General features: G+C 41.5%; 1 protein-coding gene across 2 annotated transcripts in view; it reads left to right on the forward strand.

Annotated features, from left to right (window-relative positions):
- CFAP61 (cilia and flagella associated protein 61) overlaps window positions 1-16,000 on the forward strand; it is a 296,810-nt gene that overhangs the window by 156,597 nt on the left and 124,213 nt on the right. For both annotated transcript variants that reach the window (XM_025399395.1, XM_025399396.1), the window contains exon 18: window positions 9,553-9,680. In XM_025399395.1, the coding sequence (XP_025255180.1) occupies window positions 9,553-9,680 (128 nt within the window). The remainder of the gene's footprint in view (window positions 1-9,552; window positions 9,681-16,000) is intronic.

The following is a 16,000-nucleotide window of genomic DNA, read 5'->3' on the forward strand; positions in this document are numbered from 1 at the left end:
AGACAAGAACCATGCCTTATTCACACCTCAGCATTTAGACCAATTGTTGGCATCTGGTAGATGCTTGGTATGTATCTGTCAAATTGAAATTGTTGAATTAAGCTCTGTTAAAGTTTTGGTGGTAGAATTTCAGACATCAGGATACTGAATAGGTTATCTCAATGCCCTCAGAATTGCTTCACACATTCAGTTGCCTTCCCCACTAACAAGTTAGACTGTCCTTGTTGCTAGTGTTAAAGATAGTGGGTCCAAAATGGAGTCACTTGTGCTAAAGTTTCACTTTACCAATCCAAAACTGTTATTTACTTGAAATAGCTGAGAAATCACGAGAGAGGTGATATTCAAATCCCGTTAAGCCAGCAAGATTTTGCTTACGTCTCTCTAAGGAAAGTAATACTGAAATGAACAATCCACTACTTGTTCATTGTTCCTGTGTTCCTTCACTTCTTTACTGCTGATAAAGCTTACCCACTCTGTCTAGCTCATCAGAGCTCCTTTCTGTTTTGTAGGCTGAATGCTGCCCCGTTCATGAATTGCTAATCAAAGTCAGTCAGATCTGTGAAACTCAATTTGTTGAAATTTTGTTCTTTGACTCTAGAATATTGATTTTTATCCCCCAAATTTTTTTCCAGAGTTGCTTTTCTAGTTGGAGAAACGACTCTTTGGCATAGTAACTCTTTGCTATATAGTTTTGTTTCTATAGGAATAAGGGCAGATTGCAGCCTACTTCCAGGATATAAGTACAAAATATTTTAAAGTCTATGGCTAAATAGCAACTGTTCACACATCTCTGATATATCATATGTCCCACCCTTTATGATACAGATTGGAAAGAGAAAAATGACCTGAAATTCTCTTTCCTTTAAGCAAATAGTACTTAGTTGATGCCTCCTACATTCTCTATAAACCTTCCCCTTACTGTTTTTAGGATGGGAAAACAACCAACAATATAACTGTTTTTCATTTCACAAAAATCTTAGAATACATTTACCACAGATTAGTTCATATATTTCTCTGATTTCTTAACTCATTATTAAGACATTCATAATCAAACTCTGTATTATAAACATATATATATATATATATATGCTATGATATTGTGATAAAATAAATATACATTTGGTCTCTGTCCCCAGCTCCTGGTCAGAGCTCCTGAAACACTTGTAACTTCCTAAATGATAAAAGCAACAGGAACATCTTTTGTTACAATATTTTGTTTTCGTTCCCCACCCCTGACAAAACTCTGGTGCAATAAAGGTGAGAGGAGCATCTTTTGTTATTGATTACAAGCTCCTTTCAACAACACATGAGTCTGTATATTGACAAGATGATTTTTGGAAAGTACCTAAGGAAGGGGGCTGGTTGCCAGGAGAACCAACCATGTCATTAGAGGGTTGGAACTTTCAGGCCTACCTGCCAACCTCCAGGGAGAGGAGAGGAGCTGGAGGTTGAGTTCAACCACCCATGGCCAATGATTTCATCAACCATGCCTACACGATGAAGCCTCCATAAAACCCTAACCAAAGTGGTTAGGAGAACTTCTGAGGTGGTAAACACCAGAGGTGCTGGGAGGGTAACACATCTGGAAAGCACATGGAGGCTCTGTGCTTTTCCCCCTGCATGCCCTGTGCAGCTGGCTGTTCCTGAGCCCAACTCTTTTATAATGGCCAGTAATACAGTTAGCAAACTGTTTCTCCAAGTTCTGTGAGCCATCCTAGCAAATTATCATAACCTAAGCAGGGGTCATGGGAACGTCCAGTTGATAGCCAGCCAGTCAGAAGTACAGGTGGCAACATGGACCTGCGATTGACATGTGAAGTGGGGGTACAGGGAGCAGCCTTGTGGGACTAAGCCTAGATAGACAGTGTCAGAATGGAATTGAACCACAGAACAGACACACTGCTGGTGTCAGAAAATTGGTCAGTGTGGGAAAAACTCACACATTTGGCATCACAAGTGTTCTGAGAAAATGTAGAAGAAATAAGTTGTTTTTCCTTTTAACGTAGTTTAAGTTTAATACATGGAAGACAATTTTTGTTCTCTAATAACTATCCATCATTTCAGAAGGGTACTATTTAATAGGAAGAATGCCTTCCATCACTTTTGAATGTGTTTCCCAAACCTTTCAGCTCATGTCCTCGTTTTATTCCAGTACAAGTAGTTCTTTCATGGGGATATAGAGCTTGAGAATGATTAGGTAGCAGGATGTTAAGTAGTTTGTTAAGGAGATACATCTGTAAGGTAGTAACTAATTATTACTTATAGAACAATGCAAGTCAGGTTGTTGGTTCTGTAAATCATTTTTCTTCCATGGATTTACTTTATTCCTGCCTTTCCTTGTGTGTTCACCCCCAGAGAAGTCATTTCTCCAGTTTATGGCTGACCCTGTATTGAGACTGATACCTGGAGTGCCAGCTAGCTGACACAGACCAGATAGGATTCGAGTAGGATATTGCAGAAACCCACAGGACATTTCTGAACACTTTACACTACTCAAGGTGGCAAAGGAGAGACATGGAGCCATATGAGGTTATCTTGGTTCTTGTGCTAATATGCCTTATATTAAGGATTAATGAATTTCAGTGCCTCTGAAAAGCCAACAGTGGATCTCCCTTGCCGATGTTTGTGTATTGCACAAAGGCAACCATATTTTAATGATCATATGAGCTGCTTGTTTGGGGGCTATTATTTAATTGGAAACAAGTGAATTAGCCACCTAATTCATGAAATCTAAGTTGCTATCAATTATAAGATGTACCTTTATTTTAGGTAGTATTAAGAAAAAAAACTGCAGCCAATTAAATTGTAACACAATGTCTAAATGAGAGTCCTGAACAGCATATGAATCAGTCATATAAGTCTTAGTGCTTTGAAATTTCTTTCATCTATTCAGAGAGGGGAGGCAATTTACGTGCCCTTCAATTGCACTACTTGCTGGGTGATGTGGAAAAATTTTTTTGCATGTGTCTCAGTAACAAAATGTAACACAGCTTCATCTCCTTGTCATCTTTTATTTGCTCCTGAAAAGCACTCAATTGTTGCATTGCAAGAAAACATGGAATTACATCCATTCCTCCAATGACTAGTATTTGCTTCACTAATATCAAATTTGTACCTTGCTGCTCAGTTTCTGGGCCTTTATGGGAACACAACAATAAGTATTCATTTCAGTGCCAAATCATGCTGTAATCTTTTTGAAGACGTTGTTAGAAGCACTTAAACTCAACACATATTGTGCATATAATGCACATGACTCTCTTGAAGTGATGACGATGAACAGCCATGGCCAAGCACCCATGCACAGGTAAGGACAACTATGTCACTGCTACTGTCTGGCTGACTGCTACTGTTGAAATGCTGTTGACTGGAAGGCTGATTTCAGGAACACCAGCATTAAAAAAATGTGCACGCTAGAATTGATGAAATCCAGTAAAGTCCCTCAACTTAGCTTCCAAATCATTTTTCTAATATAAATGTTTAAGAATGGCCACAAGTGAATGTCATAGGGTGGCAATAATTTTAACTTTTAGAAATGTGCAAATTAATGATAATGCCCAAATAGGGAATATGGGTATATGAGGGATTGAGACAGATGGAGTTGATAAGAGAAATACAAGAAAAATGCTAGTTAAAGAAATTTACTTATTGAATCATAGAGGCCACCGTGGCCCACTTTTTGACCTCTGCTACCTGATTTTGAGTATGCTCTATCCAGTGTTAAGAAAAAAGCCGGTGTCCTAGAATCACCATTACCCTCAGTGGATATCACAGACAGAACAGTTTACATTTTTTCTAAAGTGCTGGAGCTACTAAATTGTTCTGAGCTTCCCGGTACCCCCAACCGAGAGGAAAGTTAAGTGAATCCTTCATAAAGCAAGTCTCAAAACCACAGCCTGACCTCAACAGACTTACGCTCTGCGGGACAGAGGTGTTGGTATTCATATCATACTTTTGAAACTTTTTAATTATTTTAGTAGAAAGTCTTTTTGAAATTGCATTTTATGCCTGTTGAAGAGATTCCAACTGATTGGTTCTATTTAAAATGTCTATACCCCCCTACTCTTTATTTATTTGTAATATTGCAATACTTTGCCTCAAAGAGGTCAACTTGAACTTTGAGCCCTAAACTAATATTTGTACCACTGTAAATCTGTCATAATTTGTTTTGCTCAAATTGGGAAAACAGAGTTTCTCAAGGAGAAAAGAGAGAGAGAGAAGCATAAGAAAGATTACATTTATAAAGCAAAAGTAGGCTTATTATGGATTTCAGAAATTTTATTCCTAATGGGTTTGAATCTTTCCAGCTTTCATTTCCTTGTATGGACAGAGCTCCCTTTGAAGTCTTTGGAAGCTTTCTGTAAGAAAAGACGTATATACACATGGGTGTGAGCTGAAAATTGAGCTCATTGTTTTGCCCTTTTCAAACGTGTTTTTCAAAGATTTGCCTTTCATATTGCAGATGGGAGAGAGGATCTGCAATTTTACCTTGTGTAACATCTTTGCCTGAAAAGCTCAAAGTATTTGTAGACATTTTTAAAAGACTGGTGCCCATGTTTGCCTGCTGAGGAAAGCAGAGGTTCATGTAATTTACTTCCATTTTACACCCGAGGAAACTGGTATTTAGGAAAAAGAGGCTCAGAATTTCAACCAGTGGCAAAGTTAAGAAAACAAGCCCAAACCTTACCACCAAGCTAATGACACCCAGGTTAATGATCCCAAAGGTGGAACGTAACCTCCAAAAGAAATGCTATGATAAGAAAAAATTCACCATAGATAGCATCGTGATCCATTTTAGTATGAACCTTGTACGTATTATATAGGATCATTTGTATTTATTTTTGTCGCTTTCTAGTGTATCAGCCTATTTGTTGTTTTAATAACTCCCGATTTTGAATCTAACATTGAAATTGAGTTTCAGTAATGCTTTTATAGTCATTCTAACTCATTCTAAGTGCAGAAGAGAAACCAAACCACTTGCAGAAACACGGAACTCGGGTCTATGTATATCCAATGAAATTATATTTTGACCATTTTTTTTCTATAGACACAGAACAGTTAACAAGTGTTAACTAAAACTCAAAACTATTTATTTAAGTTCTCTTGACAAATGTATGTGAATCATGACATAAACTTAACTGGGTGTGCACATCAACATCATTTTAACTAAAAAGATCAAATTTAATCCTCAGTGGTTATTACATCCAGATTATTCATTTGGCCATTTAAGCAAATGGGAATGAAGCAACTAAAATAATTTGGAATACAGAAATTATGTCAACACCCTTTCCAAAGGGTCCACGAAACACAAAGTTGATGTGCCTATTCTACCACTTACCACATGCCCCAAAATGCATGGCAGAAATTGTTCAGCTAAAAGAAGGCAAATGCTCAAAACACAGAGACATAGTTCCTGGCCTCTAGGAGTTAATAGTCTAGTTGCAGGGTGGCAGGCAACCAAATAAATGGATAAAAGCAACCACAAGCTCCTTCAGTAGTGACTCAGCTACTCACATGTACAGTCTTCTGTTTCAGAAGCTCATAGGGAATTATAGATAAAGAGTTAAAACATAAATATTTGCTCATTTCTATTCCCTGTTTTCCCATCTCAGCCTGTCTCCCCTCCCATCTGACCTCCGAATCTTCCACATTCCTCCCCGCCCCCCCAACCCCCAAGCTCAACTTTAGAATTTCCTAACAGGGGTATCAAATATTATCATTCCTTCCTTTCCTACCTAAGCAATGGAATCTATGGTTTGTATTTTAAAGTCATTATGAGAGTTGACATCAACTTTAAGGAATTTCTTTTTTAGCTTAAAAGGTTAGCTTATACACCATGATATATGGTTTGTTTTATCTTGCTGGGTTACTTGTTGATCTCTACACTTAAAATCATCCCTTTGTCGAGAATCGCTTGAACCTGGGAGGCGGAGGTTGCAGTGAGCCGAGATGGTGCCATTGCACTCCAGCCTGGGCAGCAACAGTGAAACTCCACTTCAAAAAAAAATCATCTATTTGTCTAAAATGCTAACCTAATGCCATTAGAAAAATAGAAATGTCTGGAAAGGATATGGAGGTAAGAATTGGATTGCCCATCCATGTTATTCCTGGTATGGTAGGTAGGTAAATAGGTTACAATTCGCCCTGTTTAATCTTTGAAATAATTTTCCATTATGAGGATCATTTAATTTCTGTCTATAAAATGTGAGCCAAGAGCTAGGGCTTTTATTTTTACTTTTCTATGAAGGAAATCAGACCCAAAATAGAATCTCCAATGCATGGGACAGTTTTTGGCAGATGTTCAGAGGGAGAAAAGGAAAAGCTGGCTTGACTCATAGGATCTTGCATGTCTATTTTTCTTTCCCATGAACACTCATAGTTTGAGGGAACATAAAGGAAGGAAATATTCTGCTTTCATCAAAAAGTAACCTGTGCTTCCTGCTTCTGTGCAAAATAAACCCTTCATAAAGCAGCAGAAGCCGTCTTCATTTACAGTTGTCACTGAAGGGGGTTTCCAGGCCGGGAAGAATTTTTTTTTTTTCAAGACATTTAAAAACTATCTGTACTAATAAAAGAAAAACACGATTTTTTCAGGTCAGAAGACTTCATCATACCTGGCGATGGATATGTTTTTAATTAAAACCTGGGCACAAAATTGGGTTGACTATGAATCATTGTGATGCCTGGCCGCTCTCCTGAGACACCCACCATCATTGGTACTGGTTGCTGGCTCTTGACACCAGAGGCCACTTTGTGTACTTAGCAGTTAGAAAGGTGATGTGTGAGGCCCGGCAGCTGTTGGTGTTACAGCTATTGTGTAGGAAACAAAAGCCATTCTGTTCTGTTCCCCAGCCTGCCTTTGTATCACTGATACAGGAGCTGTTTCATAAATGAGGTATAATTCTTCACCGGAGAATTTCATTACTGCCCATGTTTCAATGTTAGCTTACACTTCCAACACAGAGGGGAATGTCTGAACGTATCTCCTTTTGAAAAGAATCTTGGCTTCTGACCTCTGTCAAGATGCTTGCATTTTAAATCTGTTAACTAGACCTGCGATTAGATGCCATCATTACAACACATATGCTTCCCACCTTCCTTGCTCTAGACCACCCAACGTAAGGCTGGCTAAAGTGTATTTGCTGTCAACCTGCCTGTCTTGGAAATTAAGCACAGTACAGTATACACTGGCACCCAGGTGAACCAGTAGGAACTAGATTTCTCGCACAATTCCTCATGGATCTGTCCTGGGAAATTCTCATAGAGCAAATCAGAACTGACATTTATTTGAAGAACATGCACTTTTTCACCCAAATGGTATATTCATTATTTTCATTTAGAAAGTATATCAATCTAGGAAGTTTTCAGTAGCATATAAAAAACAAACTGGCCTAAACAATCAAAGAAGTGCAGTGGGCTGTGTCGTTCTTCCCAGCCTTCATCCCTCCCTGGGCTGTGTCCTTTGCTGTGTGATTTTGAGGTTCCTCCCTCTAAAGGTGAGCGTATTTCCTAACTCATGGATGTTAGGTTCAGCTACATGACTTGCTTTGGCCAGATTTTAAAAGTATTCCTATTTTCACTTACCTTTCTTGTATTTCTGCCATTGCCATGAGAAGAACAAGCTCTGGCTCCCTTGCATCAGAGAAATGTGAGGCAGGTTTGGAATCTGCAGGTTGGAGCCAGACCAGCTGAGTCCAACCTAGATCAGCCAACTTCCAGCTGACCCAGAATTGCAAGAGCCAGAATAAGTGACAGTTGTTTTAAGCCAATGCATTTTGAAGTGGTTTGTTTCACAGCACTATTGTGGCAATATCTCACTGATATGTACTGCTTATATAACTGAAGAGTCCAAAGGTAGTATGGGTTTCAGGTAGGGTTTGAAAAGAATGCCTGTTCTGTTTCTCTGTGATTCTCTTGGGGCTTCAACACAGGATGGTTTCCCTCTTGGCATGATGACCATAGCCATTTCAGGCTTCACATTTACACCACGTGCCATCCAGAAAACAAGACGGCTTCTCTTCTTCAACTATCATGCAGAAGTCCTGGGCTTCACTCTGATTAGGTCAACTTAGGTCACATGTGTGTCCTGACCCAATTACTGAGGAAAGAGAGTGGGAGTATGTGACTTGGTTTATGTGGATCCGAGTCCCTCTTGAAAATGGGAGTGAGCCCAATCTCTTCCAAAATCTCTGTTGTGCCAACTTAAAGGTGGGAGTTGTAGGGTGGAAATGATGTTGAGAGGTACAAGCAATGTTAATTATGGAGTCTGAAATCTCCCACTTTTGTTTTAAATTTCTATCAATATATTGTTTGGCTCAAGCCATTTTCCTTCCTCCATGTTGCTAGGCTATGTAGAGACAGAGAAATGGGATTTATGCTCTAGATCTGAGATGTTACCTTTAAATGGCAAAGCATATGGCCACACCCATGCCCCTACAGTACTGGAAAGTGGGTGGGAACCCAAATAAGACTTTACCATTATTCTGTCAGACTTCCAACTCCTGGTATCCCAGGATTTTAAGAAAATCCAAAGCAGGTTTGACCTATCAGAATGTGGAGATTTCTGACCCAGAGGATGAAGTTAATGCTGATGTAGTTAACAGCATGGGATGAGGTGATAAGAATATCTTTCCATTGACTTCTGGTCACCATTGTTTCCAATGAGAAGTCAGCTGTAATTCTTGTTACTGTCCAGACACCATAGTAAGCACCAAACAAAAAAGTGTGTTGAATCAATGGGTTAAAAATAGAACCAAGATCTTTTGGCACAGATCCCAATGTTCTTCCAAGAATGCTCTATCACTTCTTTGTAAAACTTTACTTTGCACAGTTAATGTACCCCTTGCAGCTTCTGCAGGGAAGTAAATCAAATCAATGACTAATTCAGGCCATTTTTGTAAACATGGACATTAACATGATCACCAGTTACTTTCTGTGATTCTAAGAGGCCTCCCTGACTCTGAAGTATCTGAAAGGTTGAGCAACCCTAATTATTTAACACATTTTTGCCATTTAATAAATGTTTGCCATTTTACAAATATTATTGAGCATCTACTGTGCAGAAGATACCGCGTTAAGTAACGTGAGGGACACAGAATTGAACATGAGCTAAAACTTATCTTCAACTACCCAACTATTATAATTTGTTACTCAAGGTTTCAGGGAAACTGTGGACAGAAGAAAACACTTAGGACCTCTCATGGAACTAGAGATTCTCAGGGAGTAGCTTGCCCGTCTCCTTGTAGTATCATTTACTGGTGGTCTCTAATCATTGAGGGTCTCTCTGTATGAGACATCTGTCAGCATTAAGACAAAATCTTGAAAACCAGGCATTCTGATGTGACCTAGCTGAGATGTCAGGCATATTCACATATTCATACATTAATTTCTTAAAAATATCTTTCCGTGCATTTCACTGTAGCTGTACATGGGCACTACTAGGTTTGTTTTGGTGGTAATGTCCTGGTTAAATAACTCTACATAATTGGTAATTTGGGGGTATGAACACTGCTACATTTTCTTTGATTCCTTCTTTGTCTTTGTATTTTTTTCCAGATGAGTTATGCTTTAAACCATACAAACAGAAAACTAACATTGGAACCTAAAATAACTGTCAATGCCAAGATCATTGTGGTCGGTGCATCCAACGTTGGAATTTCCTTCCTAGAGACATTGGTATTTTGGTGAGTTGTTTTACTCTATTGATTGATTGGTTTTTAAATAATAAAAATTATCTTCCTACATCTGAAGAGAACACCCTCAGAGAACAGACCTGAGATTGTTCGGTACTCCACACACCCTGCCTATGTGGATGAATGAATCAGTGAAAGAATATTCTACATCAGGGGTCAGCAAACTATAGCCCTGAGGCCAGGTCTGGCTTGCCAAGTGCTTTTGTAAATAAAACTTTATTGGAACACAGCCACACTCATTTATGTGTTGTCTCTGGCCATTTTTGTGCTACAATAGCAGATTAGATGGCAGACTCCTCTGCTGAGTAGTTGCAACGGAGACCATATGGCCTTCAGTGCCTGAAATATGTACTGTCTCACCCTTCCCAGAAACAACCTACTGACCCCTTTTCTAAAGGAATGTTTTCCTTTCTGGCCAGATCATAAGAACCACCTGCAGCATTTGTTAAAGATGTAGGTTCTAAGATCCTGCACCCAACTTGCAGAACCTGGACTCCTGGGGAAGGGTCTAGGAATCTGAATGTTAATAGGCACTCCACATAATCAGGCAGGTTTGGGAATGAGTTTTGACTTCATACATTATAGTTTCAGAAATGGCATGTGGGCCAGGACCTTTCTTCAGCCCTTGAATTTTGGATCCCATGGAACAGGTAAAACCCTTCAGGGAATACAGAGGCCTGTGCATCTCTTCTGATGCTGTTTTCTCATCCCCCTCAAAGCACTAAACAAGGTTTCCTTTCAGAGCCCATTTTTCTGATGCGTGAGGCTCAGGGATTTGCAGCATCCCCAGTTTCTCTCTCCATCTGCTCATTGAATTGAGTACCTCTTTAATAGAGAACACCCTGGGTTAGGGTCTGAGAACTTGGGATCATGGCCTGGCATCATCAGCACCTAACATGGAGCCGTCAGTGTATTGCCTAGCTTCTGTCAAACTCGCTACCTTCATTTATTTTTTTTAAAAGTCTCATAGATGTTTTAAAACCCTGACTTTGGGAACCACAGAACCCTGGATTAAGAGTCCAGTTTATCCAAATCTTTTGTTCAGGATCACGTGAAAAACTTTAGCTACCATTCAAAACTACAGGTGCTGAGAGGTAAGCAGGAGATAGGAAAATGCAGCCCACCGTCACTCTTCTGGAAGCCAGCAGAGTTCCTAGCTCAAGACAGGCGGGGCCTTGTGAGGGGCTGGGTAAGAAAATGAACGGAGAAAGTGACCCTCAAAAGGTGTATGTGCCTGGTTAACATGGAGACGAGCTAATCCCAAGTGGTTATTTTGCTCATTTAACATCACATTAACCAGATAAAAAAAGAATTGATTTTTTTCCCTTTCTAGCCAGTTTGTTCAGTTCTCCAGAACATACCCTTAGGTAACTAGAAATAAATTATGTGTCATTATTGAAGTTAGTAATAGAGTTCATGTGCTTTAAATAATGTGGTCAGTCTGCAGCAATATTTCACTGCAAGCATGAAATGATGAGAAGCACCTAGGAATATTCCATTCCCAGGGCATGCCACGTTGTAGTCTGAGTGCTTTACTTATTCTGATGGGTCTCTGCCTTGAAAACTTTCGAACAGCAAGTTTTATGCAACCATTTTTGAATGATGAATTATCAAGGTGGAGCTGTGAAATTATAGCAGTTAAGAAGTTATCATAAACAGGTCTTAAATCTTAATTTAGCTATCTACTTAGTCATAATGTTTTGTTTAAATGATTACATTGAGACATATACAAGTAATTTTCTTTTTGTGGAGTCAACTTAGATTTAATAAAGACAAGTATAAATTTTGATGTAAGTATTGGGTTGATTAAATTTCCCAATCAAATAGAGCTTTTTAAAGCATTCTAAAATACTCATAATTCTCTATCATTATTACACAGATTATGTACACTAAAAATAGACTGGTATCAGTTTACGGATCTCTAATCCTTAAGAGAGGAAATAGTTTTCTTATTATTTTTCTCTAATTATCTTAAGTTAGCAATCACCATGGTAACCTACTGCTTATTTTACTTTCCCAGTTTAACTGCCATTTGAATTTAATTTTATACATGATTTGAGCTGAAATGAAGAAATACAGCTTTCACCCAACACTGACCACCAATGAGGATTGAATCTACATTTTGGAAGCAAAATTTAGGAAAATCAGCCTCCTTGTAGTCTTTTTTTGTTTGTTTTTGTTTTTGTTTGGAGAGAGTCTCACTCTGTTGCCCAGGCTGGAGTGTAGTGGAGCAATCTCGGCTCACTACAATCTCTGCCTCCCGCCAGGTTCAAGCGATTCTCTTGCCTCAGCCTCCCAAGTAGCTGGGATTACAGGTGCAAGCCACCATGCCCGGCTAATTTTTGTATTTTCAGTAGAGATTGGGTTTCACCATGTTGGCCAGGCTGGTCTCAAGCTCCTGGCCTCAAGTGACCCACCCGCCTCAGCCTCCCAAAGTGCTAGGATTACAGGCAGGGGCCACTGCACCCGGCTGCCTCCTTGTAGTCTTGAGCTGCATTGTCAGACTCAGTAGGGGCACCATCGTTCCTAGAAAATCCACTTGAGGCTCAGGACAGTAACCTCTTTCTCCAGAAAATCTGGTAATTCTGTCATCTGATGACAAAACAAACACAACTTTCTTCTTGTATTATTTCCATGCAAGAAATTATAAAATACATTTGGTCTTCTCTTCAAAGGACACCAGAAGCAGTTTGTGTAAATTTCTATCCTTTCTTCCCCAAGTGCTGAGGTGCTACAGGGAGAGCTGAAGTGCTTTACACAAACTCACTACCCAATATACCCTAGGATGTAAGCTCCATGTGATAAGGGAATACTGCGCTGGTGTTCTGACTTGTTTTTAAAGTATGCTATTTTATCTGCTGGCTGTGTGCAGTTAATCTGCACAGACACATCTCCTTGTCTGTGGTTGTCAGGCCTGAGTCCTGCGTCTTGTCCTTCCTAGGGGGAGCCTCTTGGGCCCTCCAGCACCGGGAGACATGCGTGGCAGGCGTTTTCCTGGGGACACACTCCAGCATCCCAGTCTTTTACTTCCCCTCCTGTCCTCCGTGCCTTCCTGTTGTTGGCCCTAGTGATCCCCAGCAGAGCCTAGGAGCCAACGGCCCTCAGAGGCTTCTACAGTCTCCCTCAGCCCTGCGGGAGGCCTCCAGGGGTGGAGATGGGCAGGGGCGTAGAGTCATTCAGGGTGGGGTGGGCTCAGCTCATTGGTTCCCTTCCCCCTTGTCTTGTGCACTTGGCCTCTGAAGGGAGCTCAGGAGGAAAGGACCCAGCCTTCTTTCGTGTCACCTGCCCGGCCGGTGCAGGAGCGTGCACGTTTGTGGCAAGGATCAGGAGCTGGGCAGGGCAAGGCGAGGGCAATGGGGTGGTTCTCTTGCATTGCAGGGCATAGAGGAAGAAAATGCCGGCTTGTACTATGGGGTAGAGGGCCGTGAATTGGAGGGGAAAAGACAGATCTTAAGACCTTCACTGTGAGATTATGTGTGTTCTTCATAATGCCCAAGACATTTAAGTGATAGACTTGGGATTATTTTTCAACGACTGTTCTTGTGATTGGTGGGTTTGTTCATTTGGCCGCCCTGTTCTTTGGGACTGAAAGTTCCTGGCTCAGACACTGCAGATGTCACGTGTGCATTCTCCTCCTCAGCACTTCCATTATGAAGACTCTGTAAAACCTCCAAGCACTGGAGAAAGCAGAAAGAACTTGGCTGCAGCCGTTAGCCCACCTCTGCTGCCAAGCAGTGCTGTGGCCCTGAGGGAGGTACTGTCCTCATCTGTGCCGAAGGAGAGTCCCAGCAGGGGCTCCCAGGTCCTGCCAGCCCGAAGGCACCACCACGGTAGAAACTCCACAAACCCCATGAGGGTGAGATCTGTAAAGTGAACTCACTATAAAGTGAACTCCCACTGAGTCTAGCATCACTGAACTTCTCAAATGCAGTGCTTTGACTATTTCAGGTTTCCACAAAGATACTCCAGAATCTTTTTTTTAAAGCATATAAATGCTATAGCAAAATAGAAGGAAAAAAAAAAAAGAGGAGGAGGAGGAGCCGGAACCAGGTGTATGCACTTCTCTGCATCCTTTCACTCCTGGTGTGACACGTGGACCAGCAGCATTGACATCACCTGTGAGTTTGTCAGAAATGCAGGACCTCAGGCCCTGCCCCAGACAGTGTCCCAAACAGGCTTTTTTTCCAGAATGATGCAGAACAGCACCTTGACTGTCTCCTGGGCCTGCGTTCATGGAGCCGAGGCAGTTGCTCTCCTCTTCTGTTTCAGCACATGAGTCTCTATGCTTCAGTGTTTTGTAGTATTTACTCCTAATTACGGGGAAGTTCCTTTTTAATCCATTATTTTTAACTCTTTCCTAATTTAATCCTGACGTAAAGAATCTTTTGAAGAGCCTGTAATGGCACTAGAAAAATGCTTACAAGAGTCATGGATGAGAATGACTGAAAGCAGCCCAGCCGGTGTCCCCGCGACCCTCCGTGTGACTAGAACACTGATTCGCAGGAAGCACTGGTTGGTGGGCACTGGAAAGCCCGGGTTCCCCTTGTCTTCCATTTCCACCACTGAGAAGAGTTTTCTTGAAAACCAACCAAATCATCCCAGCAAAAGATGCAATCTCAGACTTTCAGCCTAGACATTGATCCCCTCATCTGGTTGAATGTGTTGAGGTGATTAAGAATAGCTTGGACCAAGCAGGGCATGTTTTTAAAGCTGCAATTGTGGCAATGACCACAACTCCTGTTATCGGGTCGTGCAGTTCCGCACAATATCCGGCACAGCTGTGGGCTCTGGCAGCAGCCAGCCTAGCGCTGGCGGCTTAATTAGGCTTTTTATCTTTACATTTGTCTGAGGACATCTGAAACCTTCAGTGTGGCCTGTCACTAATTAGGTGACTAATTAAATAGTCAGTGCTTCCTTGCTGATCTCAGAGCTCAACCGCAATGGACAGGTTTGTGACTGTGACTGCCTGTCCTCTCGGTCTCTGCACGTGTGCTCCTCGCAATTGCCCTGTTCATTGCCCTGTGCTAAAACGGCATGGGAGTGAGGCCCAGGGCATGTGCAGGGCCGCCCTCCAATGTGCCCAGGCAGCAGGCAGCACGGACATCCACAGGGGGAGCGTACGGGAGACGGACATCCACGGGGCATACAGGACATCAGGTCTGGTGCAGAGGCTGGTCTGGTGGCCAGAGCAAAGGGGTTGGTGGAAGGAGCTTTATGTGTCAGGCTCAAGAGTCTCATTCTCCCCAGGCAGCAAGACTTGACATTCTGCCATCGGAGAATAATGATCCAGAACGCACCCTGGTGTCACTAATCACAATCGGGTTTCCTATTTGACTCCAATATTTAAATGTAATTAATGTTAAATAAAAGCACCGCCATTTACTGAAATTATCCACCCCTGCTTGTTTCAAGGTAACTTATCTCCTCATACCCACATTAGAGACTCCCAGAACAAAAGCAAAGCAATCCCCTTTGAGCAACCTTAGGCCTTTTCGATGGGGGAAGGTCAGCTTATTGTCCTTTTTTTGTGGGTGCTTCGTGATTCTTTGGCATCAAGGGTAAGTAGGAAATGCATTTTTCATGATCACACACAGCACAAACCATGTACCTGGATCTGAGTCGTACACCTGCCTCCTCAGTCTTCATCATTTGTTATTGGATGATTTTCAAATAATGACATTGGTACCTGTCTTGGTTTGCGTTCTTTCAAACCAAGCTGAAAACAAAGCATTTGGATACAAGTAGCTGATTTGGGAGTGATCCTAGGGAACTGCCTGAGAGCAGGGCCATGTGACAGGGAAGTGAGGACAGCCACAAAGCCAAAAGACACCCTTGTCGGTGGGTCCCCACTGTGGACAACTGAGGTCAGAGAATGGCCTTGGGCAGAGACAGGCAGAGAGGAGACCCTTTTTCAGGTGAGCAGGTGGGCCAGGGTGAGGTGAGTGGGCCTCAACACTGTCTCTGGAGTGCCCTTACGGTCCCTGAGTTTGCTTAGTTTGTTCGGTTCTTCCTTGTTAATATTCTTGAAGTTGCCTTTCACTGAAACTTGGGCGTAGACGATGATGGAGAAGAAGCCAGATTAGCTAAGAAGGCCGTGTGGAGAGGATTTTGTGGGTTTCTTGCAGTTCTAAAGAGGATGCAGGTATACTACCAGAAAGTTTTGCTGGAAAAGAGATGGCATTTAAGGACCTTGTCTTGGCAAATACTTTATTTCTACTCTGGGATGGAGTTAAGGTTAGAATCAGTAGTTTTCAAAACATGGTCTGTGGCCCAGCACCATCAGCATTACCTGGGAAGCTGTCGGAGGTGGG

The sequence above is a fragment of the Theropithecus gelada genome, chromosome 10 (assembly GCF_003255815.1).
Source record: "Theropithecus gelada isolate Dixy chromosome 10, Tgel_1.0, whole genome shotgun sequence".
NCBI classification, from domain to species: domain Eukaryota; kingdom Metazoa; phylum Chordata; class Mammalia; order Primates; family Cercopithecidae; genus Theropithecus; species Theropithecus gelada.